The following is a 15,666-nucleotide window of genomic DNA, read 5'->3' as shown; positions in this document are numbered from 1 at the left end:
GTAAGGATAATGTTTTATTTCTCATCTTGTGGTCAGAGTGGCTATGAAGTTCTCATGCTTTCTCTAATAATTGTTTTGGATAATCAATTTTATCACTCAAACATGACTTTGTTTAAAAAAAAATGATTCTTTTATGATAATTACCAAACATGATTCTGATTTTGTAGAATCAGAAGCAAAATGGAAAGTAGAATCAATAATTAGTATAAAAATCAAGAAACTGTTTTAGAATCGCTGCCAAACGCGCCCTAAATATACAGATGCTGCTATACATTCCCTACTTTTGACTTCAAGGTAAATGCTATAAGTTGGCTTAAGAAATCCCAAAAACCACCTTGGTAGTTCGATCCACTCTTTGATGAAATGGTCGATTGGATGGCTCGTTTCTCATGGTCTTTCTCTCATATTCGTCGCTCTGCTAATCAAGTGGCCGATCGTCTTGCGAGAGTTGGTGTTTCTAAGGATGTGTTAGCTCTTTATGATTCTCTTCCCCCTTAATCCTGTATCTTTGCTTCTGTGTCTTTTTTCTTCTTGGGTTTCTACCTATGTATTTTGACCATCTCGGTCGCCTATCAATAAATTGGCTATCATTTTCAAAAAAAATAAAAAAATCATCAATGTAGGGATTGCGGATATCATTTCTCAAAATTTATTATTATTAAAGTATAAAAGATAAATAACGCCTTTCTCCAACAGCTTAAGCTTTTGGAGAAGTTGGTAAGTTAACATGGTATCAGAGCCAAAGGTCTCGAGTTCAAACCTCCCGGATAGCAAAAATCCACATGCGATGGTCGGCCCAAAGTGGGACCACATGTGCCACGTGTTTGCCAAGTGGGCCACACGTGCAGGGGTGAAAGTATAAAAGATAAATAACACCTTTCTCCAACAACTTAAGCTTTTGGAGAAGTTGGTAAGTTAACAATTATAATCTAACTTTCAGCATTATAGTTCCTATACTAGTGGGTGCTATGAATTTCTGGTTGATGCGTTGGCTGTATTGTTCCTTTTTGTTGCCCAGAAAATAAGAAATAAGGAATTTTTTTTTATCTAGTGTCATAAGATCTTTAGTGCTTTCTTCTGTTCATCCTAAACAACACTTTCTCATAGTTTGGATTTGGCATCGTTTTCTTTCACAGAGGTTTTTGAGGAGGTTTTGGAAATTATCTCATACATGACATTCTTTTCTCCAACAATTTCTATGGAAATGTGGAGTCTTTGGCCATTGATGATGGAAGCATTAGCAGATTGGGCGATAGACTTCTTCGAAAGTAAGTTTTCATGTTTTTTACCCTTTGAATCATTTTGAGGTTTATGTTCTCTCCTTATTTTGTAATACTTCCTAATTTGTATCTACTACATTTTCTTTTCTGATTCTTGTAAAAACTTTGTCTTGCTGCTGTGGAATAGTTGGCATGTCAACTACTGTTTGCTTATTGCTCAATATTTTGGTGATGGTGTATTCTGTTCCTTTTATGCGTGTCCATTAAAACACATTAGTTTGTCAACTACTTTGGGGTAAATTGCGCAATATTCACGAAAATTAGTTAAGGAGGAGAGAAAATGACACTTGAAAGGTCTTCTTATGATTCATTATTTTGTTAATATGGTACCCACTCATGTACACTACATCATATGCCCTTGGTTACTCAATTAAACAAGGATAAAAGTGGAAAAAGGTCAAAAAAAGTAGTGAAGTACAAAAGGAATGATAAAGGCACTACCCCTCTGTTTACTAGGACCACCTAGGACCACCGCATTTATAAAACCAGTACAAGGGAGCTTGCATGGTGAAAAATGGGTGTATCATCAAACTATAAGAAATACAAGATTGAATATAGGGCTGTTTTATACATTTCACATGACTTAGTCATTATGGTACCCACCCATGTACATTACATCATAGGCCCTTGGTTAGTCAATTAAACAAGTGTAAAAGAGGAAAAATTCAAAAAAGTAGTGAAGTACAAAAGGAATGATAAAGGCGCTGCCTTTTTCATTTATAAATGTACACTACATCTATAAAACCAGTGCAAGGGAGCTTGCATGGTGAAAAATGGGTGTACCATCAAACTATAAGAAATACGCGATTGGGTATAGGGGTATTTTAGAGACATGACTTAGTCTGTGTTGGAATATTTTTTGAAGGTTTTTTTAGTAGCCAACTGCAACTTTTGTGCAAGAAGTAAATCCTGCAAAAGCGATTGAGGATCTTGATGTTTATTTTAAAAGGGATTAAGTGAAGTTAAACATATTACAAATTTTAATATTTGAAACCAGAGACACCGAGGCTGCGCCTCGATTTTGATCAGGGAAGGAGCAAGGAGTTGCACCCCAACTATAGGCTAGTTGCACCCCAACCTTAATTTTTTCTTTGCTAATTGTATCTAATTGCTCAAATTGGTGCTAGAAATGGGAGGCGATGACGGGGTTTCCACCGAATGGAAACACTCAAATTGGTGCTAGAAAGGGGAGAAGATGAGGGGGACTTACTTTTCAAAAACAAAAAAGATGAGGGGGACTTCCATTGAAGGTGTTGAAAACTTTACCAAAAACTAGAACAAAATAAAGGTACTAACGTGCATGGCCTTGTAGTCTTGACCTCGATCTAACTCTGAAAACCCCACATGACCTTTCAAGATGAATGGTGGGGAGCTTCTTGATGGTATATCGTTATGTTCACTTCCTTGCCTTGCTTGGAGCTTCTTGGAGTGTCTTCTTCTTCTCTCTAAATGGGTTGCTTGGGAGAGGACCTTGGAGTTCAAATAGGGGAAGTGCGGGGATTTTAGGGGCCAAATTGGAAGTAAAATCTAAGTCGTTTTTGAAGGGTGGATCATGGCCATTGAATTGTTTTTTAGTAGTAGTTGGGATTTCTTGTATCAAATGAAGGAATGGGGTGCAAAGCTTACCCACGCCATAAAGCTTCCCCACCTGGCATGATTGCATGCATGTTTTTTGCTCTTTGAATGAACCTAGTCATGGTTCTAGTTTCTTTTCTGGAATTTTCAACCTAATGCTAAAAGGTATTTTTCCTATAAATTGTATTTTAGTCCTTTTCCTGTATGCCTCTCATTATTTTGCTTATGTTTGTACTAAACATAATGTGGGTGCCATATAAAAGTCTACCAGGTTGCACTTTTTTGTTGAAGCAGATCCAGATACTTTTTTTCTTTCGTGTACTATGAGGTTTTACAAATATATTTTCGTGTAGATATTCTGGTGCCATTGGACAACTACATATCGAGGAGCACTGCACATTTTCTCATCTGCAAGGATCCGGATTACCAACAAAGCCTTTGGAATATGCTTTCATCCGTGAGTAACTTAAATTTTCATATGCTTTATTGAACATGTATTAATGTTTTTGACTCTGGATTACAAACAAAGCCTTTGGCATATGCTTTTATCTGTGAGTAACTGAAATTTTCGTATGCTTCATTTAACTTTTAGTAACGTTATTGACCGTGGCAACAAAGTAAGCCTAAAAAACATTCTTGAGTCCAACTTGTCATTATAGGTTATCTGGTGCTTATGAGCTCTGTTTGTTTAATAAGAACCAATTCACTGACTTCAAATATGCAGGTCATGGCAGATAAAAATTTGGAGGACCATGATATTGAGCCCGCTCCCAAGCTTATTGAAGTAGTGTTCCAAAACTGCAAAGGTCAGGTAGATCAATGGGTTGAGCCATATCTGAGAGTCACTATTGAGCGTTTGCGACGAACTCAGAAGCCATACTTGAAATGCCTCCTGATACAAGTGGTGAGCATCATTTTCTGTTTCCTTTGCGTGAAAAGTACTCATGCTCATTCTTATCCATGCTTTTGAAGAAGTTTTCTTGCTTAATCTGTCTATGACGATACGGGACACTTGGGATGGTACTATATCTCACTATGCTTTTAACATTGTAAATAGCAAGCTTTTCTGCCTTTCTCATATGTAGTGTTAAAAATATCCTCAGAACATGGGTCCTTTTGCATGGAAAGTGCTTTTTAGGTGCATTTATTGCGGAAGAATTGTAAAATTGGTCGCAACTATAGGGAGTATACAAGTCCATTGGAAGGCATCATATTCAGTTTAATGAATCATAGACATTTCCCTCTCGCGGGCTCTCTCTCTCTCTCTCTCTCTGATATCGTATCATGCTATTCTAGGTTGTACTGTGTACAGTAGCGATACAAAAGTGTTACAATACATGCCTCATATCATAGATCATCATAAGTCTGGAATGTATCAGCTTTATGTATCCAGACGATGCGGCACTTCATGATTTCTCAGATCAGATGTGATATCTATCTGAAATTTATAGTGTCCAGTCATTATTATTTTGTGCACTTTAATCACATTCTGCTCATTGTGTCACGCCCCAAACAGGGGTCTGTGTAACAGTACCGCATGCCCACAATACGAACCAACCACATGGGCGTGCAAAGCCAGATCCACAACAACCACATATAACAAATATTCAGAGTAACTAGCGGAAACATAAATTATTTATAAGAAGAACCCAAAAGACAATTATTCTTCACAAATTCATGAGCCAACATTGCTCAACTTCCAGAACTTTAAAGCAAATAAACTCCCTAACCATCTAAACAACTGAATGTCTAACTGAAATAAAAAAAATCTCTAGTGAGTCCATTCCACTCTCCCAAATCCCGGGAATCCTTATTTATTCTTCAATATCTGTAAAAATATAAGGCAATGTGGAATGAGCTTATGCCGAATACATAACAAGGATTCTATATAAGATGGATCAAGTACATAGCGATAAAATCATGAACACAAGGTTTTAAATCTCGGTTTCGGTACGAAATTTCGGACGAAATCTTGTAAAAAGTTCACCAAAATTTTGTACTTCACCGAAACGTTTCACCGAAATTTCCGAAATTTCACCGAAATTTTACCGAAATGAAACGTTTCGGCCGAAATTTCCGAAATGTTTCGGCGAAGTTTGGTACTTTTCCACCGAAACCGAAATATTTCGGCCACCGAAATTTAAAACCATGCATGAACATGAGCATTAAAAAGTTGCGACAATTACTTTGGAAACATGCGTTGTATCATGGCAAAATATGGGAACAATATTCAATACAACTTGTAAACAACAACGCGTTTTCATGATACAAAACATGCAATGATTCACAATCCACTAGTCATAGCTATGGACACAGTCACCTCCCGTAGCGACGGACTACAAGATAACACCAGCTCCCATACTAGCAAAAGGTTGTCAATCGGCCTCACGTAATCACGAGTCACGACCAAGTTTGTCACAGTCCCTACTAGCAAAGGTTACAAATTCCAATTGTGCAACCTCCACTATGGAGGCAAAGACCGATTTTCATGACTACGCACCAGTTATCACCCACCAACTGGTTAAGGTTGGGATACGATAATCATAGGTATACTAGGTCCCGTGCATATAGCCAACTGGTCCCGTCGGACCCAGCAATAATTCCATGGAACATAATCAAACTTGTTACAAAACATGAACAACCTGAGATTTGCATGCAATAAGAATACAGGCATACAGCAATGATGCAGTACGTGATCCATGATTTTACATATTCAAATCATGTTAAAACATGCTTTCAAAGAAATAACAATACATCAATTTCAAAACATGGATTTTAGTTCACTAACATGGCTTACAAATCATATTTGTATGCAAGAAACACTTATATAGAAGCACAAGTTATGTACCTCAAATGTTATTTCAAATCTTTCCAACTACGGATTCATCAAATTTGATGTATAGATCACCCTACAACTTAGTTTTACTTTAAATTAATATTTATTATTAATGCTATAATTTTTAGAGTGTAATAGTGCCCCAAAAACCAAAACCAAACTCAACTCGTGGCCCGAAGAAAACCCAACCAGCACTCGGGGTTTGGTCAGCCGAGCTTGGCTCGGTCGACCGGGCGCGGTGGACCGTGACCCCTCGGTCGACCGTCGCAAATCTGAAAATTTTTCCAGATTCACTGTGGCTCGATTTCTTTGGGTTTTCTTGAATTTTCTTCTCTTTGAAATTCAGGTCTACCAAATCTTTCAAAATCAGACCTTTCAAAATCAGACCTTGCAGCCTTTCTTTCATTAAGGCTAATTCCTCCTATAATTTGTGTTGCACGGATTCGGATTCGTGTGTCGGGATCCGACACGGATTCGAGGTGTCGGATTCAGCAAACCCCAAAAAGCAGGATTCAGATTCGGTAATTTCTAAATAAAATAAATTTTTTTAATATTATATATATATATATATATATATAACCTTGCAGCCTTTCTTTCATTAAAGCTAATTCCTCCTATAATTTGTGTTGCACGGATTCGGATTCGTGTGTCAGGATCCGACACGGATTCGAGGTGTCGGATTCAGCAAACCCCAAAAAGCAGGATTCAGATTCGGTAATTTCTAAATAAAATAAAATTTTAAATATTAAAATTATATATATATATATATATATATATATATATATATATATATATATTCATGAAAAAATTGGGGGTGGAGGGTTGAGGCGTTTTTAAGAGAGTCAACGAGGGAGAAAGGGGGTCAAGGTGCTAGGGTTTTTTATTATAAGAGTATGGCTTGTGCTTTCATATAAAAAGTTCAGAAGAAAACAAACTTAGAGGGAAAATATATAGGATTCGCATTTTAAAAGAGGCAACAATAAGTCGGATTCGCCTGAAAAAAAAGGAGGATTTGTGCGAGACACGGCTACGACAATAATCCGGGTTGTCTCACGTTAATCCAAGTCCGATTCGGGTGCGGAGACGTGTTGACACGGATTTGGCATCTGAACCCATGATAATAAGATCACCAAGATCAGTCTTAGGTTTGTGACTTCAATGCTTTAATTCCCATCCGAACCCATGAATTTAAAAAGAACTCATGGATTGGGTTTGGGAATTCAACAATCTCTCCAACCAATTCACAATTCCTAGGACAGATCTTGTTTCTCCCATATACTATCTCTAACTATAGATTTAGAGGGGAATTTAAGATCAAATAAGACATTTAATTGAATCTTTCACATATCTCGTTGAGGAAAACGATTTTTCTCTACTCCCAAGAACTCCAAAGTCTCTGCCCGATTTCTCTTAGGGTGAAAAATTCTGCAAGATTTTGGCCTACTAGTGTATTTATAGGCTGCATTGAAAGTCCTAATTTAGTTTAACTAAAGAACCATAATTCGGTTAAACTAGGAAACATTCTTTAATTTTGTTTCTAACTAGGAGACCTTTAATTGGATTTTAACTAAGAGACCTCTCTAATTTTGGACAAAAATACCCTCCCCATGGACGAATTTCATTTGGGGAAATCTTGGGGTATTTCAAATTGTCTTTCTATGCCGGGGATATTCGACGATGTCATCGGTGTGTTGGTATTAGCAAAGATCATGCTTTTGATATAATTTTTCTCGAAGTTCAAAATAAAAGCAATGCGTTTGATGTTGTGTTTTACCTTGTGTTCAAAATGTACTAGGCAGAGGATCATGCTTCTGAATTTACTGTGATTGCGTTGTTTATTGAGATATGTATTTCGTGAGATTCTTAAGAAGTAATTGCATTAAATTATTTTGCAGATTGCCGATGCACTTTACTACAATGCAACTTTGACACTCGGCATACTGCATAGGCTTGGGGTTGCAACAGAAGTATTTAACCTTTGGTTTCAGATGTTACAACAAGTTAAGAAGAGTGGTGTACGAGCAAATTTCAGAAGGTGGTGCCCTATACTTCTCTTTTTAATTTTCTTTCAAGTGTTGGACTTTCCATGTGGCTTTAAGCTTTATTGTGATTGCAGGGAACATGATAAGAAAGTGTGCTGCTTGGGATTGACTTCACTTCTTGCACTACCTGCGGACCAGTTACCGGGGGAAGCATTGGGACGTGTGTTTAGATTAACACTAGACCTGCTTGTTGCCTACAAGGATCAAGTTGCAGGTATTGCCCCATTTTTCATTATTTTTTCTTCCCATTCTTAATTTTACCCTTGATTTACTGCAGGATATAGAGATGGGGGTTCTCCTTTTACCTGTTGGCCCTGTTTGGATTGCAAGAAAAACATTTCTGACCAAAATTTTTTGTTTAGGAAATTTTTTTCCTCCATGATTTAGAGGGAAACGATGGTTATGGTTAATTTAGAGCGATATTATCATATATTGAAGGTCCTAAAAATTGAAGGTCCCTCTAAGTAAAAATTGAATAGAGTTGGTTCAAGTTATCATTTGTCGTGTAAAAAAAGTTGGAACTTTTAGGAATCTTTTTGCTTTCCAAACTTTTTCATAAAATTCCTGCAATCCAAACTTTCACATAATATTTTTCCTTTCCAAACTTTATTATAAAGTTTTCAAATAAAACATTTTAATTAGAAAAGATTTTTTTTTTGATAAAGGGGTTCTCCTTTTACCTTCATCCATTTCTTTTTGTTTCATATGGACAGAGGCTGGAAAGGAGGAGGATGGTGATGATGATGATGATATGGATGGCTTCCAAACTGACGAGGAAGATGATGAGGATGAGTCTGACAAGGAAATGGGTGTCGATGCCGAAGAGGGGGATGAAGCTGACAGTCTTAAGCTTCAAAAGTTAGCAGCACAGGTATGTGAAACATGGAATGGAATGAAGCATTATTTTCATCTTTTAAAGTTGAATACGAATGACAACCAAACACCCAACTGCAGTTTTCTGGTATCATTGTAATATTTTCAGTAATATGTCGCGAAGCAAAAGATCCAGACATTGCAGGAATTATTGACTTGTTATTATGCATGTTATGTCTCTCTCTCTCTCTCTCTCTCTCTCTCTCTATATATATATATATATATATATATATATATATATATATATATATATATATATATATATATATATATATATATATATATATATATGAGAAAACGGTTCCTACACACGTGTAGATAAGTTATCTACACACTAGCTTAAAATACAGTGGGGGCCACATTATTTGGGTCATCCAAACCATTCATTTTTAAGGCCCTCACATAGATAGGGTGTCCACAAAAAATCAGATCCATAGGATCATCCTAACCATTCGAACTGTGGAGGCAAAAAATGGACTAATTTGTGAAGGTTTAAAGACATCCATTTTACCTCCACAAATCGTAGGGTTGGGATCTGATTTTTTGTAGACACCCTATCTATGTGAGGGCCTTTAAAATGGATGGCTTGGATCACCCAAACAATGTGGGCCCCCACTGTATTTTAAGCTAGTGTGTAGAGAACTCTCTACACATATGTGTAGGAACCGTTTTCTCATATATATATATATATATATATATATATATTATGTTGGATAATCTGGGATGTCCAGTGGACCAAAGATTATGAAAATCTATGTGCTTGTGGGACAAATGAAGCTATCCATTGTTGCTTTAAATATTGCTGTTACTTTTACATGCTACTGTCCTTTTAACTTACCGATATTTTATTGGTAGTGTGAAATTAAAGTATGACGGTTGTGGTCGATTTATTTCCATTGATATTAGAGAAGTTGACAGAATCTATACGTATATAATATGTCTTGTACATATACTGTCAGAACAAATGGTGTACATAAACAAAATACAATTATTTTGCAAATGGCATTTGTGGAAACATTTCTGTAGATTGGGTGAATTTGAGAAATCTTGCTTCTTTTGTGTGCTTGTAGGCAATTTGGGTGACTACCAAACTTCCTGTCTCTAATGAGCATGGTTATCTCGATTTTGCCTTCTTTGTTCTTTGGAGCGCGGCTTTTTTTTTTTTTGAAAATTGACAGAAATTTTCATTGAAACTGTGAAAGGTACATTGGACCAAAGGTCCCATCTAGTATTACATAGTATCAATAAAGCATGGCTAGAAGCATACTTCTGAACCATGAAGAAAAAAGGTAGCAAATAAGCAGAAAAGTTCAGCATTGCATCAATCAGCGTCTTGCCCACTTCAACTCCCCTTCTTCACTAATCTTCACAGCCAACCACTTCTAATATCAATCAAATCAATCCTATTCATGGAGTACTAAAGCTCCAGCTCAAACAAATTGCTAAAAAACTTCTAGGAAAAATGCCTCACTAGGCGAAAGACCGTGGTCTCTCAAGCCATTATGAGCCTCTATCAATTGTTTCTCCCCAGCTGGAATACATTTAAGCTCACACCAACTGGACCATTGTGAAAGAAAAACATAAAGGCATCCTGTCATAAGAAAATACTACTAACCTCCATCACGTCATATCAGAAAATAAAGAGGCAACCAGACAAATGTGTCTCACCAACCGAAAGACCAAGGTCTCTCAAGCCATTGATGGTCTATTGATTTCCCGCCTCGAGCACTTTAGAACACATCATCTGAGATTTTGATGGGCTGAACATACAAACAACCCGCCAAAGAAAATACACCACATTAAAATAACATCTAGATCCCAGAATTCCAAAGAAATGCTGAATATTATCACTCAACACCATCGCACCGAAAGTCGATAAGAAACATCAAACCTCCTAAATACTCTCTCTCTCTATACACTTGCTACATCCTGTAGCAGAAACCGTCACTCCTTCCAACCAAAATTAATTAACCAGAACTTTCCAATCCCAAACTCCTTCAAAATGGCTTGTCATTACCCCACCCAGAACTTTTTCCCGAAAGACAGACATGGCCAAAGAATGACAAGACAAAACACAAAAAAACTTAACCAAAAAGCTATTTACAAAGGGGGATAACTTTTAATTTCTGGGGTCAGTAGACCCACCTTTGTCCTGACCCTGACTTTTGGTTTTTTCCTCTTCCTAGCTCTTTTCCTCTACTTGTTGATCTTCCATTTCTGTCCCAAAAATATCACATATTGCCAACAATTCGTCTATTTCATCCGTTGTGTTGACATCCTCCTCAGCTTGACAGATCTAGATTTCTCCGTACTGCCTACCTTAGCCTTTTCTCTCATCTTTTGCTCAGATATCCATTGCATTCTCCTTTCCTCTCTCTACCTCTAAAGCCTTCTTAAAATGCGAAAGCTTATAAACTGGGACACAGATTTCTTTGACATCTCTCTTTCCTGTTAGTTGGAAGAATTCTTGTGCATTCTTTTTTCAAATGGAAAATGGAAATTTTTTTTGAAATGGATTCTTTCTAGCATCTTTTTTGAACTCTTTCCACTCTTTCCACTCTTTCTTTCGGATTTCCATTTCTCTTTCTCTTGGTGTTGGAGGACCTTCATAAGTCTTTTTCTCCTTGACCTTAGATGTTTTTTTAATTTCATCTACTGGATCTTCCCATCCAACCTTTCTTTTTTCCTTTTCTGCCCTCTCTATTACCTTGACTTGCCGAGTTGAGATTTTCCATAAACCTTTGAATCACCGAAGCGATCTTTTTTCCTCTTCTTTTCCTTTGCTAAGCGACCCTGAAGCTTCCTTTTAAAGATGGAGAGACCTCCTTTAGTGGCCCGAAGCGACGGTGGTTTGAAGGAATGATTATTTCTCTCGGGTTTGATGTCACCTCTCAAGAAGGAAGCTTCTCCTCTACGGCAACTTTTCAATTTCTGCCCTGAAGTGACACGTATCCTTTGGTAATGGCGCATGCCCGCCTTGGCCCGATTAGGTTTCCCAATGATCTTTTTAGAGCTATCTTTAGGTTTCCTTGAGCCCATCAAAATTCCCGCCGATTGCGAATTCTTTCCTTCCCCTGAACGATTTCTGATGACCTCCATTTGGATGCCACTTATCCTGGGTGTTAATGCTCTCTGATTAGCCTTTTGATCAGGTTTTCCTTCTTTACTTTTAGGACTCAACTTTCGAGTCCCTGACTCATGCAATTCTATCCGTGACACCCTATTTGGTTCAAATTCGAAAGATTGGTTCAACGGCTCTCTTCCTCTCCTTTTCCTTTTCCTGAAAAAGCTTTTCCTTCGCTCTCTCGGATTGATTTTTCCTTTAGCAATGGCATTCCGGTACCATGCTCGTCTTCCTCCTCTCAGAAAATATTGGAAATACCTTCTTTGTTTGTTTCTCGTTAGCGCTAATTTTCATTAATTATCATCTCTTGGTCTACCTCCTTAATATTTATCAAGAAGCTTCTTGATCCTACCTTAAGACTGATAAAAGGAGTCCGGTATTTCCAGTCCGAGGTTAAAACTTTAGCGGAGGCATAATTCATGCAATGATCGTGATTACCCGTCAACTGAACCTCAATTACCTGCCCAAAATGCTTCCCCATGGCCTCTATTGTTGAGGAGTTCATGCGTGTAGCGGGATATAATAAAATCTAATCCATTTAGCTTTCGTACTAGAGTAGAGCATTAGGTTCAAGGATTGCAACGAAGTGAGGAAATCACCGAAGACGCTATTTCCTTTGTCAAGGATCCTTTTTGCTTGAAGTTTCGACTCAAAATTAAAGAGAATTAATAATGGTCTGATGTGAAAAGGTTTTGCTAATTGAGGTATATCCCAAAGACTTTTTGCCCTTGACCATACCTCTTCCAGACTTCATTCACTGTTGGTCATGGAGCCCACCAAACATTTTCTGAGGGCCAATTTGCGTTCTTCAACCTTCTTCAGCGGGATTCTGATTTCCGGTGGGTCTCTGCAGAATTCGATCTTATGGTTCCAATCGCCCGAAACTCCTTTGGGACTCCTTCCTCTAGTTCCTTACGAATCACCGGACACCTCCTACATATGTTGCGACTTCCAAAGTTTTTATACCCACAGCCTGGGCATTTCCAATCTGATTGGTGAGAGAAGGTATTCCTACGGCTCCTCTCCTCCCATGGAGAGGAGCCGTAGGAACTTTTGGATAGGGATGTAGCCAATCAGTAGAACTTTTGGATAGGAACTTTTAAGAGAAGTTTCGAGCGAGTGACTCCCTCACATTCTTACTTTCCGAGGCTACATACAGATAGGGATGTAGCCAATCAGTAGAACTTTTGGATGCTGAACGAGTAACTAGCCCTAGGCGCTGAGCCACTCTGAAGAAAAACCCCATTTTACAGATAGGGATGGAGCCCCAGCATTCGATCCGCATTCAAGTGTCTAAATCCCTATTTTCTAAGGAGTGATGATACTTACCTTGCTGCTGTCAATATTTGATGGGGGCAAGTTTCTTCTTACCCTGCTGCTGTCAATACTTACCCTGGAGCGCGGCCTTGCAAGTTGCAATTCATTGAGCATTGAAGAAGTTGGTGGAATCCGTAGTTATTTTCTAATGGTTGCGGAATCCGTAGTTATTCAGAATAGGTCATATAAAAATATCTGTTGGAATATCTTGATGTTCATAAACCAAGTCACAAGTATTTTTCGACTGGCATTTGTGAAAGCATTTCTGTAGTTTGGTTAATTTGAGAATGACCTTGAGGAGCATGCTTTCTGGATTTAGATTTATATTGTTGTGAACAGTGGGTCTTGCAAGTTACTATTTATGATCCGGTGTATTCATTAATTTAGAAATCATTTTACTGTTCTGTCTTATTCTTGTCCTTTTTATTTTCCAATCTGAAGATACGAGGGCTTGTTCTCTGGCATATAGGTGTGTCTATATTTACATTGGGAATAGATGAATAAGCATTTTCATAACTTGTTGACCAGTGAGTTTCTATATTCAGGAATTGAGCCTCTAGCTCAATGGTCAAGGCTTTGTTCTTTGACCTAGAGGTCGGGGGTTCAATCCCAGCTTACCTACCAAAAAAAGTCTCTATATTCACGTTGAGAATAGAGAAAATTTTCGCAATAACATTTTTATTACTTGTTTCAGTGTGTGCTTATTGCTTATTCATCTTCTGAATTGTTTTACTTCATTTTTATTTTCTTTCACCAATTGGACGTCACCCATATTTCCCTGATCATGGAATTTGATGGTTTGGATACCAGGCGAAGGCTTTCCAATCAAATGATGAGGATGACGACTCGGATGAGGATTATAGTGATGATGAAGAGATGCAGTCACCGATTGATGAGGTTGATCCCTTTGTTTTCTTTATGGATTCCGTCAAAGGTAATGCTCACTCTACTTGTTTGAAACCTAGTTCATAAAGTGTTGGGATCTTTCCAGTTTTCGCTATATGTTTGTAGAGGAATGCTAAACTCAAGGCGCCCTTGCATAAATAAAGACGAAAGGGCGCCCCCATTGGTTGAAAGTTACCAAAGTGCATTTATAATAGCACCGGAAAATGTGAAAGTCAAAGGCATTAAATGCATTTTGGTGGCTTTCAACCAATGGAGGCGCCCTTTCATCTTATTTATGCAAGGGTGCCCCTGAGTTTAGCATTCCTCATGTTTGTATGCATACTTTTACTGTTTATAATATATAACCTGATGCGAATTGTGATTTCCAGTCATGCAAGTATCCAATCCAACAAGGTTTCAGACCCTGACACAGACCCTGGACTTCCAGTATCAGGCCATTGCCCATGGCATCGCTCAACATTCCGAGCAGAGGAGAGCAGAGATTGAGAAAGAGATGCTTGAGAAGGCATCCAATTCGTGACTTTTCAGGTGGCAAAAATGCTTGAAATTTTGTTTCCCATACCCTTGCCGCGTCTGTTTAGTTAGTGGTAGGAAAACCATCATGGGTTGTGAATTCCCATGAAGTTTGGTCATTTTGGCCACAGATAGCGAGCCAAAGAGTCCCAGTTCAAGTGTTAGGCCTGGGTCTGTCTCGGTTCCCAGAGCCTTGTTTTTCCCATTGAAAGATCGAAAACAAGGTCTCGGAATACTGTGTATTGTCCTTCGTGTCCTGGGGAAGGGTAGCAAGTGCTGTCCTGTAATCCTCTCATTGTTCAAGTTGTATTGGTCTCAATTTGTTTTGGGAAGAAAATCCCATCTCCCGGATTGGCCTCAATCCTAACGGAGTATATTGGTTTAGGAACCCTTCCTCTGTTTTTCGGCAGCGAGGGTTTCGAGTATAGTGTATATGGAACAAGGAGATTTGAGGGTAATCTCTGTATTTATATTATGAGAGTGGTGGTTGTGGAGGTGATGTTTTACTTGAGTTAGTTTCTTGGGCACATAAGTCATGGTTAGGGAACTTCATTAAGCTTGGCCCTTGAATGTGTTTGCTGCATGTAAACAGCTGTTATATATTCTGTCTTAACTAAACATTTGTTTATCTTTCTCCCTGTCAAAATTCTTTTCTGTTTGATTGTTGAGAAAGTGAAAGGAGAAGTGGGACTGAGATTTTTCGGGCGACTTTCCGTTGGGATGTAACTGTAGGGACTGCGTGCATGGATACATTGGTGGGGATGGACTGGATCGCTCTATGAAAGTGGGCCTTCTTTTTCTATATCCTTGGCTCAACACTGGACTCATTGGAGAGAATTTCAAATATTTGGCTTGGGGTTTGTGGTTTGTTTTTCTTCTTTTCTTTCTGCTGGGTTCGTTTGGATGTACCTTATATAAGAGTATACAAGTAGAAGTAAAGGATAATATATTCTCACTTCTTTACTCTTCTTTCTCTTGATTTGAGAGGAAAGTCAAACAGTAAAAACTGGCTCGCATTTGGAAAATTTGCAGCCAACAAGGACTCGCTTGATTGGTTCAAAAGTAGCCAAGCAAGCCTACTTTAAAAGTTTAGGTCACGATTCATTTCAAATTAGTCCACATATGTCGTAGGACACCCTTATGTTGTAAACCGTTGTTTGGATTGCAGGAATTTTCGGAAAAGTTCGGAAGGGAAAAATA

The 15,666-nt window shown here is 38.1% G+C and overlaps 1 protein-coding gene across 5 annotated transcripts in view; it reads left to right on the top strand.

Moving 5' to 3' along the window:
• Positions 1–15,421, top strand: part of LOC143889936 (importin beta-like SAD2) — a 49,633-nt gene extending 34,212 nt beyond the window's left edge. For all 5 annotated transcript variants that reach the window (XM_077394340.1, XM_077394341.1, XM_077394342.1 and 2 more), the window contains 8 exons: positions 1,137–1,268; positions 3,209–3,312; positions 3,580–3,759; positions 7,587–7,726; positions 7,808–7,947; positions 8,447–8,604; positions 13,858–13,981; positions 14,322–15,421. In XM_077394340.1, coding sequence (XP_077250455.1) covers positions 1,137–1,268; positions 3,209–3,312; positions 3,580–3,759; positions 7,587–7,726; positions 7,808–7,947; positions 8,447–8,604; positions 13,858–13,981; positions 14,322–14,473 — 1,130 coding nt within the window. In that variant the 3' untranslated portion in view covers positions 14,474–15,421. The remainder of the gene's footprint in view (positions 1–1,136; positions 1,269–3,208; positions 3,313–3,579; positions 3,760–7,586; positions 7,727–7,807; positions 7,948–8,446; positions 8,605–13,857; positions 13,982–14,321) is intronic.
• The last annotated feature ends 245 nt before the right edge of the window (positions 15,422–15,666 follow it).

This window comes from Tasmannia lanceolata, unplaced genomic scaffold (assembly GCF_043159265.1).
Source record: "Tasmannia lanceolata isolate RefF3 unplaced genomic scaffold, GAP_Taslan_0.1 ptg000013l, whole genome shotgun sequence".
Taxonomy (NCBI): domain Eukaryota; kingdom Viridiplantae; phylum Streptophyta; class Magnoliopsida; order Canellales; family Winteraceae; genus Tasmannia; species Tasmannia lanceolata.
This window is presented reverse-complemented; position numbering and strand designations above follow the sequence as displayed.